At 33.7% G+C, this 12146-nt stretch overlaps 1 protein-coding gene across 1 annotated transcript; it reads right to left on the bottom strand.

The window, feature by feature from the left end:
• Window positions 1–2637: 2637 nt before the first annotated feature.
• On the bottom strand, window positions 2638–9954 carry edl (ETS-domain lacking). The gene is made up of 4 exons (XM_090118565.1): window positions 9805–9954; window positions 5421–5521; window positions 3785–3939; window positions 2638–3543 (listed from the first exon to the last, which is right to left on the bottom strand). The coding sequence occupies exons 2-4, from the start codon at window positions 5515–5517 to the stop codon at window positions 3475–3477; spliced, it is 321 nt and encodes a 106-aa protein (XP_089974691.1). The 5' UTR covers window positions 5518–5521; window positions 9805–9954; the 3' UTR covers window positions 2638–3474.
• Between the last annotated feature and the right edge of the window lie 2192 nt (window positions 9955–12146).

Raw genomic sequence — 12146 nt, 5'->3', positions numbered from 1 at the left:
ATTTTAATCAACGAGTACTGCATACATAAAAATAGAATACATCTATGCGTCTATACTTTTATATTAGTGCTCTTGAAATTTTAAAATTAGAATGCTAAGCAAATCTAGTATCGTCTGATATTTGTACATTGTGTACTTAGGTATTGGTACAGGACAGGTTTTTATACATACGTATTTTTATTTTTTTTTGTTTTAAAATGCTTTCAAAATTTCTAAAACCATCGCGTGTCTTACGTCCTTCCTTGCTAATGTTATTAAAGCAACCAAATAGGGTTATTGTTAGAACTTCGAGTTTAGTTCCACCAACACAGTATGATATTCCTATAGCTAAAAGATTAAAACTTCTCTACGTAATGAAGGTTCATTGGGAGACTATACCGTTGTTTTTCGTGACCGCTCTCAGTTTTATATTGTGCTTTCTAGCGTGCGTTTCGGCTACGCAACATAAGGTAATGTTTGATTCAATTGTGGTAATTTATCTAGTAACCTATTTTCAGTATTTAGTCTATCAGTAGTCGCTAGATATATTAAAATATAAAAAGTCCTCCGCTGCGTCTCTGTGTCGCGATAAACTCATAAGTCACTGCACCGATTTACATTCAGTTCTCATCAATGTACCTACAGCGTGGTTTCCGAATAAGATTCAAGTATATAAATTAGATGCGAGCAAAGCTGCGGGCGGGAACGTTAGTGTGAAAGAAAACTCTGTAATCTCTTGATATTTTAAACGAACTTTTTATTTCTAAATAGTAGTACATATTATATACAAAAACATGTCATTTCCTTCACAGGTGGACGTCGTATTTAAAAACCACAGTCCCGCTAACAATATATCTAGAACAATGGATTTGCGCAACCCAACAGTCCATAAGATGATGATCATCAACCAACGCTATGAACCCTGGCCGGAATTACAAGATGTTTTGGATAAAATGGCACTTGCTGAAAACACAGAGAAGACAAGAATTCAACCTTGTTCATAGCTTTGAAAGTAAAGTACTTTATGATGGTAAATCTATACGAGTTTTTATTTTATTAGAAAGCTTTTATACTACTTTTAAGTACATAAATGCTTCACATCATTTAAAATTTGCAATACGTGTAACGTGTATTTATTTTAAAAGTACGCATTATTAAAATGTAATTGCAATATGGAAAGGTATAAGCTTGGTATAAATTACATGAGCCATCGTGATTTCATATGAACATGGCCTATGTGATTTAAGCGAAATCGATGAGTTGCGTTCTAAATGCGCGACTAATTCCACATAAATGTTAACTAACAAAAATTCAACAGTAAAAGAAATTAAACAAAAGTTGAAACAGTCTGCGTCTTGTCTGCGTGGATAGCAAGAATAAATTGTATCCTGTGATTGTATCTGTATCTAAATTATTTTTTTTCGTCGCATGGCAATTTTTTCTTGACTGTTATCTATGATTATGAAGACGCGCCAAAATTGAAATTCTTTCGTTCGTTCTCGAGAACCTAAGTTCAAACGTCAATCACCTACACGCGCCATAGTATTCTACAGCTTTTTCTGTCGTAATAATTATTTTATAAAATCTGTACAAAATTTATTGAAAGTGCAATTTCAACTGGCATCGACATGGAACGGTTTGTCGTCATTTCAGCTTCAGGTAAAGTTTATTAATATTGTAAGGTTAGGAATAAGATTTTATTTATGTCGAACAACCATAGTCCGCCTATTAAATTTAATATAACATTTTGTTCTATTTATTTTTATAGCCGGATAAGTAGCCGGCAGACAAATTAGTATCCAAATTGAATTAAAACTGATACCAGTGCTTCGGTTCTTTTTCCCCAATATGATTAATTTTTGGAGAGGATGAGATTTAAGAAACAAAAATTTAGATTTAAATTCGTAGATTATCTTTATTTTTATTTGTGATATTACCGTGAATCCCAGTGCTTTCGCCTTTCTGTTAGAATAATATACTTTCTTAGCTGTTCTACTTTCAAGTTTTTGTTAGATGTAAGTAATCTATACTTAGTGAAATTATATATTGATTTTTATAAGATTATTTCAGCTGCAAATCTGCAATAGCCGAAAATGGCGACAAAATTCTAATAAGAAAAATTTATTTTATCTTTACAAATACAGTGTCTTTCTGGCACTTGGTAGATGATTATATGTATAAGTAAAATAACTGATATAGAAAATTTGATATTTCAAAGTTCTTCCTAACAAAAAGACGGAAAGCCAACACTAAGGGTGCTTTTTCACCAATAATGTGTGAGGATGTGTAGCGATGAATGTGTTTATAAATAACCAATTACATCACTTCATTTAGTCTGAGGTTTCAAGCGTTTAGCGTTTGAAGCGATACTATTGGTTATTTACACACCTTGCTACCTTACCTTGCTACACACCCTCACACATTATTGGTGAAAAAGCAATGTAAAGACCTAAGGTCTTAGACAGTGCGCGCACGAGCAACTTTGTCTCCGCAACTATTTTGTCTCTCCACCCATGAGCTAGTATGAAAGTGCGCGCACGTAGCGACGCAACTCCCCATACAAATTGATGGGAGAGACAAAATAGTTGCGGAGACAAAGTTGCTCGTGTGCGCTAACTCTTAGGGTAGGCATAGGGCATAGGACAAAAATAAAACATATTTTATGATAGCAACATTTATTTACAAAATGCTTGACTAGAAATAACTACAATAACATTTATAATAAGGAATCGTGACTTACTACTATATAAAACTTAAATAACAAAATTTTTGGTACAACTAACAAATATGTACTACTAAAATTGGTTTCTAATACTGATAGGATGTTTTATATTGTACAGGGAAATATAAATTCATTGAAAACTTGTTATATAAGTAAAAAGGTGTAAATTTTCATAAAAATAATTGTTAAAAAATCATAAATAAGGAAAATAAGCTAATAAAAAGTAACTTTACTGCAAATAATATTTCAACTTTCATAGATAAATTTATAAATTGAAATATTTATTTTTGCTTATTTTTGAAGTGAAACTTTAGGCGCGTTGAAAGTAAAATTTCAAGTCGCGTCATGGCAATACCGTCACGTCATGGAGTAAGGCGACGATTTTGGTATCTTCAAAGCTTCACTTCTGACGCGTGTGCTTGCTTTTCTTTCCATATTTACACCTTTCTACTTATAGTTATTAATAATTATTATTGACAGTACAACTGAATATACAAACAAATAAAAAAAATATATGTCTAGGAACTTGTGACCAAAGTTACCATAACAAGTTAAGTATTTTATAAAATAGAGCTAAAAAAAATCAAGATGGCTGCCTCATGCAGTCTCTTTCCTACAGTGTCCCATCTCACTTGCTCATAATATGAGATTTAATCAAAATTAGTAAAAAAGAAAATACATTACAAAATTATGATTTTTTACTACATTTCTAAATTATTTTATTTAACTATGTGATATGTAACTCTGTTAATTAATATATGTAATTATTAAAATTATTTTGCCCCCAATTTCTCGAGTAATTCTTGTAACGCTAACGCTTTGGCTAGACGTCTTCTGAAGTCCTGGAAAAAATAAATTGTATTATTAGCATATTCTGCCATTTTCTACCATAACTTTGTCCTGCTCTTGCTCACATGAAACGTCAATCATAAAAACAAGACAGGTTTTTGCAATAACTAATCCATTGCAAAGCGAACGGGTAACATTTTATTAGTTAGACCGTAAATAAATAAACAAACACACATAAAACTTTTTTTTAATTATAAGAATATATTAAAAATATAAAGCACCATCCACACTCACCTGATGCAACGCATCCCCCCCACACGGGACTCTCGCAGAGAACATATCGCGTGACATGAGACACAGCGCCTTGCCGTTCATGGGGAAGCGCTCGGGCAGCCCGCCGCGGCGCGACACCCACGCGGCCACGTGCGCGCGACACCACGTGCGCGGGTCTAGTGAATAGAACACGTTATTTAGTATATATGCTTTTATATCACGTCAAATTCATATAACTATAATTGTCTAAAATTATAACTAGCGACGCGCCTAATACATATAAAACATACTACAAAATACGTAAAAACCTATCTACATTACTAAAAAACGGGCTATCTATACATATAGTCAGCGACGCGCCTTATACGAATTTCGATATTATCACACAAAATACGCTAAATCCTATCTATGTTACTAGCCAACTCATAAAAAAACGCGTTCTCCAATAACATCCTTTACTAATAAGGCTACAATATGTCACGCAAGCTATACTTATTAGACGCTTATAAAGGAACATATCCCGTGACATGAGAGTTGAGACACAGCGCCTTGCCGTTCATGGGGAAGCGCTCGGGCAGCCCGCCGCGGCGCGACACCCACGCGGCCACGTGCGCGCGGCACCACGTGCGCGGGTCTAGTGACATTATAAAATACTATTAAGTACTAGCTTCCGCCCGCGACTCCGTCCGCGCGGATGTCGGTCTTCGCATGGATGGTTTATTTCTCCATTTTGAGTAACTCTGACAATGACATCTTATAAATATCTATTGGACCCAAATACGGCTAGGCCTATAATAATATACGCAACGTGTGTTCGCGGTTCTACAGAACTACGTCTATGGATAAAACTGAAAAATTAAGATTAATTTTTTTTCTACGTATTTTTCCAGGATAAAAAGTATCCTATTTTACGCCCAGGATAATAAGGTATAATTATACCAAGTTTCATCGAAATCGAACCGTTAGTTTTCACGTGATGTCTTCACATACAGACAGACAGACAGACAGACAGACAGACAAAAATTTTTTTAATCACATATTTGGGTTTGGTATCGATCCAGGAACACCCCCTGCTAGTTATTTTTTCAATATTTTCAATGTACAGAATTGACCCTTCTACAGATTTATTATATGTATAGATTAATAAAGTAAAGTTTAATAACTATATACGCTAATATCACACAACAAAATCATAAAAAAGTATCTATAGCGACGCGTCTAATACATATAAAACATACTATAAAATACGTACACAAAAAATCCCTTCCTATCTAAATTATTACCCGCGACGCGGCCTAACACATAAACATACAATAAAATAAGCTAAATCCTACCTATATTATTAGATAGCCGTCTATCTATATTATTACCAGCGACGCGTCTAATAATATACGCCAAATCCTATAAAATAGTTCACTACCTATCTTAAAAAGCACAATACGCTTTAAGATCTTTTATCAATAGTAAAAAATTGTCCACGCATTTTTTAAAAAGCCTGGGCCAGGCTGAGTAATGAATTATCCATGTTGATTCTCGAGTCTCGACAAACAACATTTTTGCATTTATTATTATTCGATCGAATATCAACATTTCCTTTGAAACGACCTTATCAAAACACCTATCAAATCATGAAAACCACATCAAAACCAATCCTCACCTAGCGGTAAGTCATCCTCTTGAAGTACCCTCAAATCCACGGCTCCCCAAACTCCGTCAGCTGGAGGGACACGGTCGCAGCGCGCTTGGGTTGGCATTTTACTGAAATTCAATTATTTTTATTAGTTTTTGGATTATTTATTTATTTATTAACAAGATTTACGCCTCCGGCTTCGCCCGCGTTTTCAAAGGAAAACCCGCATAGTTCCCATTCCCGTGGGATTTCCGGGATGAAACCTATCCTATGTGTTAATCCAAGTTACCCTCTATATGTGTGCTAAATTTCATTGTAATCGGTTCAGTAGTTTATGCGTGAAAACCATACATGCATACATACAAACCTTTCCTCTTTATAATATTAGTATAGATAAAACGCTCCGAACATGGACATCGGTTTGTAGTTGAAAGTGGCTACAAAAACTCGGGAAAATGGAAAGCATGTAAAAATTAAATTATTTTTCTGTTTGCACATTTTCTATCATCACCACCATAACATATTGTAAATCACAAAACAACAATTTATATGAAATTTACTGAATTTATGTGCAATGAAATTTATGAATCCTACAAATCAATTATACAATGCAATAAAATAATTACTGTTTTGCTTTATTTTATAAATCCCATAAATTCAGTTAAATATAGATTTTGCATACAAATATCTACAAGGCCGTCTAATTATAGATTTCCTGCGAAAGAAAACACCCATTACATAAGAGACCAACGATTATAGACCAACATCCGGCTTCCGCTACATTGTGACCGCACCATTTTTAATTCCATTTACCGATTTTTGTAACGGATATCCTTTACTCTATGGTATTATGTGTGCATAATAGGCGACTGTTGACAAGCTACGGAATTTAATGTTTGACCTGATTTATTAAATTACTAGCTGCTCCGCGCGGTTTCACCCACGTGGCTTCTGTTGGTCGTAGCGTGATGATATATAGCCTAATAATAGCCTTCCTCGATAAAGGAGCTATCTAACACCGAAAGAATTTTTCAAATCGGACCAGTAGGACCCGAGATTAGCGCGTTCAAAAAACCACACTCTTCAGCTTTATAATATTAGTATAGATTTGTGTTAATTTTCCCATCCTTAGAGTAGTTACGCAGTAAAAAAGCGGTTTAATACGCTAAACTCATGAAATTACATATTATATTTTATTTGATAACTGTAAAAAGTTTGAATTAAATCGGTCCGTTTAAAGTGGGTCAAAACGAGTCTTAGTCTATTTTCGTAGGCTAGCTACATAGCACATCTCTGGTGGAAAAGCACAATTATGGAGCTTGTTACATGCAAATGTACAGGTAAAGCTAATAAGAGTACCTACGTTAAAAGTATTTTCAAATGCCGTCCTACACTTATGGGTTTGCGTATTCGTGCGACAGTGAGTGACCGACATGAGACTGAAGATAGTTCACAGCCAAATAACGTGTGATAAATAGGCTATCGGAGATATTTTATAAATATTAATAAATAAATTTATTGCACGCCTCATAAGCGAAGCGTTGAGGTGGGTACTACTGTCACTTCGCGCAAAACATCTGATTTTTCAAACTTAAAATGTCTTTATGTATCATACATTGCACTTGTAAGATAATACATACACACACACATTAAGAAAAAACACTATTTTTAACGTTCATGATATTTTTGATGTCATTTTTGTTATTTAAACTAGTTAAAAAACAGTTTAAAAAAGTTCTGTCTTGGACGTCCGTGTGTCTGTATGTGCGGATCCTTTTTCTTGTTAACACGATAGCGACCGAAATACTTTACTAATCGAGTCTTTTTTTTTCTCTTAAGCTTGAGTATGCTCAGGAATAGAACCCTTTCATTTTTCAGGGTCTGATTCGATGTGGTTTAATTGTTATTAAATAAACAAAAATAATAATTAATAAATATTTATTAAAAAAAAATTATGAGGCGTGCACTTTTGGATTTTCCAAATTATTTAGATATTATTATGGGTTGGGGAAACTGACTCAAAGTATTCTTTTACTATCTACGAGTCATCTAACAATCTAATTGCCATGCCTGCCTATGCTTCAGGGTATAATAATATATTTTAAAGGACTATAGGATAATCCAGTTACTCAAACACTTATCTATACAATTAGACTTCTTCCACGAACTTTTAAATCGTAACAACATACTTTTTTTACCCCCGTTACAGTTCACCATTGTTACAATTTTTTTGTGTAGCGCCATCTGCATTCCCGAACGAGTGTGGCGGAAACGCGCGCGCCGTCTTCCCGCCAAACCGGCGGACGTTCCATAATCGAAATCGACACTTCCGTTCATTTCGAAAAAGGAACGCATTGTCGGCTGTGACGTTTGTTTTATGTCTCATTGTTTTTGTATAGGCGGTAATGAGCTTCCGATAGACGAACTAATAAACAATTAGCTTGTGTTTGTTTAACATAGGCAGTATACTAATCACTACATAGATTAGAACAAAGTCGCTTTCCCCTGATCTTCGTCTGTCACTATGTATGCTTATATCTTGAAAACTACGCAATAGATTTTGATGCGGTTTTTAATAGATAGCTCAGTCATGATAGAGTTGTTCAACAGGAGAGGTTTTAGTACCTACTATATTATTTGTTAAGTTATTTATTATGTTCAGCTGACGAGTTGATTTCACTGTAACTACAGGTCAGATTTGAAAAAATCTTACAATGTTAAAAAGTCCATTTATCGAAGAAGGCTATATGCTATAATATATCACTAGCTTTCCGCCTGCGGCTTCGCCCGCGTTTTCAAAGAAAAACCCGCATAGTTCCCGTTCCCGTGGGATTTCCGGGATAAAACCTAGACTATGTTACTCGTGGATAATGTAGCTTTCGAATAGTGAAAGAATTTTTAAAATCGGTCCAGTAGTTTATGAGCCTATTCATTACAATCAAACAAACAAACAAAGTTTTCCTCTTTATAATATTAGTGTAGATCACGCTAAAGACCAATAGGAGCGGAGTAATGCGGGTAAAACCGCGGGGCACAGCCAGTCTACCATATCATGCGTATATTTAGCACGAATTGGGTAGTTTTCATGTAAGTATTTCAGGGTTTCCTGAATGTTGATACGTATTTATTTCCGTATTAAAGTGTGAATTTGTCAAATGTACGTATCCTAGTTTTTATGATTGCAATTTTAATTAGTGACCATGTCTGCTGTATACGTGCCTATATATGCTACTAGTTTTGCTCCGCGGTTTCACTCGCGTGGCTCCGCCCCTGTTGGTCTTAGCGTGATGATATATAGTCTTCCTGGATAAATAGGCTTTCTAACAGTGAAAGAATTTTTCAAATCGGACCAGTAGTTCCTGAGTTAAAAAAAAAACTTCAGCTTTAAAATATTAGTATAGATATAACTGCAAGGATTGTACCAAATAAGCCATATAATATAATGTACCTATTTATGTTTTAGAACATGGATAGCTAACCTTTTTTCAGCTTCATAAAAGTTCTACGAGAGATTCGCAGAAACATCTTACAATTCTTAAGTGAGTAACTAAATGATTATTTATTATTTTATTATGTCCATAAATAACATTTACGTAATAAGAAGACAAACAAACTCAATTTAATATAGAATATCCAGAGGGATAATTACCAAAAAAAGATAATATTATTAAGACTACATACTACTAGTTACATTAAAAAATCATAAAAGGGGAAGACCGGTGAATATGTACTATGTATTACTAAACATGTTTAAAAACATACATGATTTCTAACACGATCAAAACATTTCTAGACGTTAAGCCGGAAGTATGAAAGCGCGGGAAACCATGACGCATGGATTAGAAAGCCAACACAAGGAAATTGGCAATATTCCTTCCTTATACGATAGTCAGATAATCTGAATATTAGTTATACATTTAACCTACTCTTTTTTTTATTATAGTTACCTAAGTAATAGTAATGTCTATGACTGTTTCCGTGATTTCCCGCCAATTTTATAGTGACAGGAAAATAAAGTTTTTAATTTTTTTTTAATAACTGGATATTATTATAACTAGTACATATTTTATAAATGAAAAGTAACCTTTTTCATGAGTGTGATTTATTAATATAAAAAAATGGTTTTCTATTGAATGGGACAATCATGTTTTTAATTCAAACAGTTTTAACTAAAAATAACAGTGGGAAATAGGTAGGTGCATATTTTGTTTGAAAAACATATATTAAGGTAAAGGTATCATCATGTCATCACTGAGGCCCTATGCTTCTCGAGGAGTTAAAGGAACAATCATCATCATCATCATGTACCTCAAACCCAGGTACGAATACTTACTGTCTATTTAGGAATGAAAGTTGAAACATCAAGTTATAATTTTATTTTTAATTAATTATAAATATGTATTTTACTTACATTTAATATTTAAACCCAAACAATCCTTAAGTCACAATACACAAAAACCACTAACACTCCACCAAATATAATTTTTAAACGTGTGAATGTATTGTAATTTAATTAACTACAAATACGTCTTTACACATTGAGGCTTGATAACTGAATGAACGATTTTGAACGTCTGACGCAAATTTGAATGACGACAAGAATACCCTTATTCCTTTTCAGAACTAAACGTCGTAAACGTACCCATTGTCCATATAATTGTAACCCTTATAATTTATGTATAAGGTCGATTATTGAGTAGCAATAGTTTTTATGTAAGCCTTTTCGGAGTTGAATAATATTTAAACGCACATTGCGCGGTTTTGTAGCCGGATGCGGGTTTTTTTTGCATCTCTTTCTAACATAAGTGAAATGCTCTAGTGAGAGTGGGATGGAAACTATGTTTTTGAATCGATAATGAATTCACGCATCCTGTCAGCATGTGGCCTGAAACTAATCGTTTCCGTCTTTGATATTATGAATGAAATGACGTATGTGTCAAAAATTTGCAATTTGATTTTAACCTTTAAGTGGGACTGCGTAGAGTTTATTTTGTTATAAAGTAAGTTTATGTTTTTTACCATTCAAAAGTAGGAAAGCCAATAATTAGGGGCGCGCGTATCCGCCACTATAATATATCAGTTTCCCGCCAAATTTATTTTCGGAAATGACAGTCGTTTTATTTTTTTATTGCATTTTTGACACATCTTTAAGTATGGAAACATGTGTTTTTAATGTCTATGAAAATTTATGGCTGTTATAATTTAATGAGCCTTAAAAATTAAACAGTTAATGATATTTAATATTAATTGTTTTACGCGTGTCTTCATAAAATTTTGAGTTAATAGTTTTAAGATACATACTTACACATGTCTTTAATAAAAAAAGTGGTTAAAATCTAAAATTATTTCACACCCTACATTAGTCGTCATTTAGATTATTTTAGGAAATACCCATTTATTCATACACACACAATACACAAACACATCACATAAACACACATCATAAACAGTTAATTTTTTTCATGTAGATAACCTATTTTAAGTTAAGGAAGAGCGGGTCCTACTGACACAGGTTTTATCTTAAACTTACTAGGAGGGCCCTACTACTCCAAATTATGTAAAATTAAGAAACGAAATAAACTATTTTTATTATTTTTTTTTATTCATAAACCTGCCATTCAAGTATTCAAATGATTCCAAAAGATAAAGAAGCGGACCTCAAAAAAACAGGAAAGGGACAGTTTAAGATCCCAAATTTTATAGCTTATTGTGTACCACCGGAACTGTTTAGGAAACAACGTTTTGTAAAGATTAAGCCAAACGGACGGACGTACTTTTATTATATATACAAAAGGTGCAATCGGACGGGAAGCGGACGGTAGACTCAAATATTAACTTTTGATCCCAGCTTCCGGTTAACTGTCAACGGAAATTTTGTTTATTTATTTATAATTTTATTAAATGTCAGTTTCGACGCGGTATTTTAATCTGTGTTGTGAATAGGATGGTGATTAGGAATGTGTAATCCATACTATCCATACTAATATTATAAATGCGAAAGTAACTCTGTCTGTCTGTCTGTTACTCAATCACGCCTAAACTACTGAACCAATTTTCATGAAATTTGGTATGGAGATATTTTAATACCCGAGAAAGGACATAGGCTACTTTTTATCCCGGGAAAATGACGCAATCCCGGAAATCCCACGGGAACGGGAACTATGCGGGTTTTTCTTTGACAGCGCGGGCGAAGCCGCGGGCGGAATCCTAGTTTATTAATATGGCATTGCTGTTTCTTATTCAAATTAAATTATTTAATTAAAATTCTAAATTATTTAATTCCAATTAACTTTTTTTTTCAGGACAATTTTCACACACGGCACGATCTGATCCCATACTAAGCTTTTCGCTTGTGTTGGTTTCCATAACCACTTGGCTGATAAACATACATATAGATATATAATTTTAAATAAATACTGTTATAGATAATTAATTAACACCCAGAGCAAACATCTACATCATCTACAACACATAGGATAGTTTTTATCCTGAAAAGCCCACGGGGGTGGGGTTCCTTTGACTAGGTATGCGATCGAAGCTGCGGGCGAAAAGCTAGTCATGTCATTACTATTAGAAATCACAAAACTACGTCTAAACTAAATTACCATGTTTGTAATAAGAATTATTTTAAATATTATGTAAAGTTTTTTGAAGTAAAACTTCTTTAGGCGCGACTAGGGAGTAACTCAGATTTTTTTTCTGACGGAAGTAACGCTTACTATAGTCTGTGTAGTTTCCGCCATTTAAAAATAA

Source organism: Colias eurytheme, chromosome 30 (assembly GCF_061535395.1).
Source record: "Colias eurytheme isolate Ceu_HAF_F1 chromosome 30, ilColEury1 Martin Lab GWU primary, whole genome shotgun sequence".
NCBI lineage: Eukaryota > Metazoa > Arthropoda > Insecta > Lepidoptera > Pieridae > Colias > Colias eurytheme.
Note: the sequence above shows the minus strand (reverse complement) of the source record. Positions and strands in the feature narration are given on the sequence as shown.

Bases quoted from the DNA above. Each gene is read 5' to 3' on its own strand.
- edl (XM_090118565.1), bottom strand. From the start codon at position 5,517: ATGCCAACCCAAGCGCGCTGCGACCGTGTCCCTCCAGCTGACGGAGTT. The intron at 3,940-5,420 runs GTGAGGATTGGT...TCTATTCACTAG, and splicing joins AGAGGATGACTTACCGCTAG to ACCCGCGCACGTGGTGTCGC. The intron at 3,544-3,784 runs GTGAGTGTGGAT...TATTTTTTCCAG, and splicing joins GGGGGGATGCGTTGCATCAG to GACTTCAGAAGACGTCTAGC.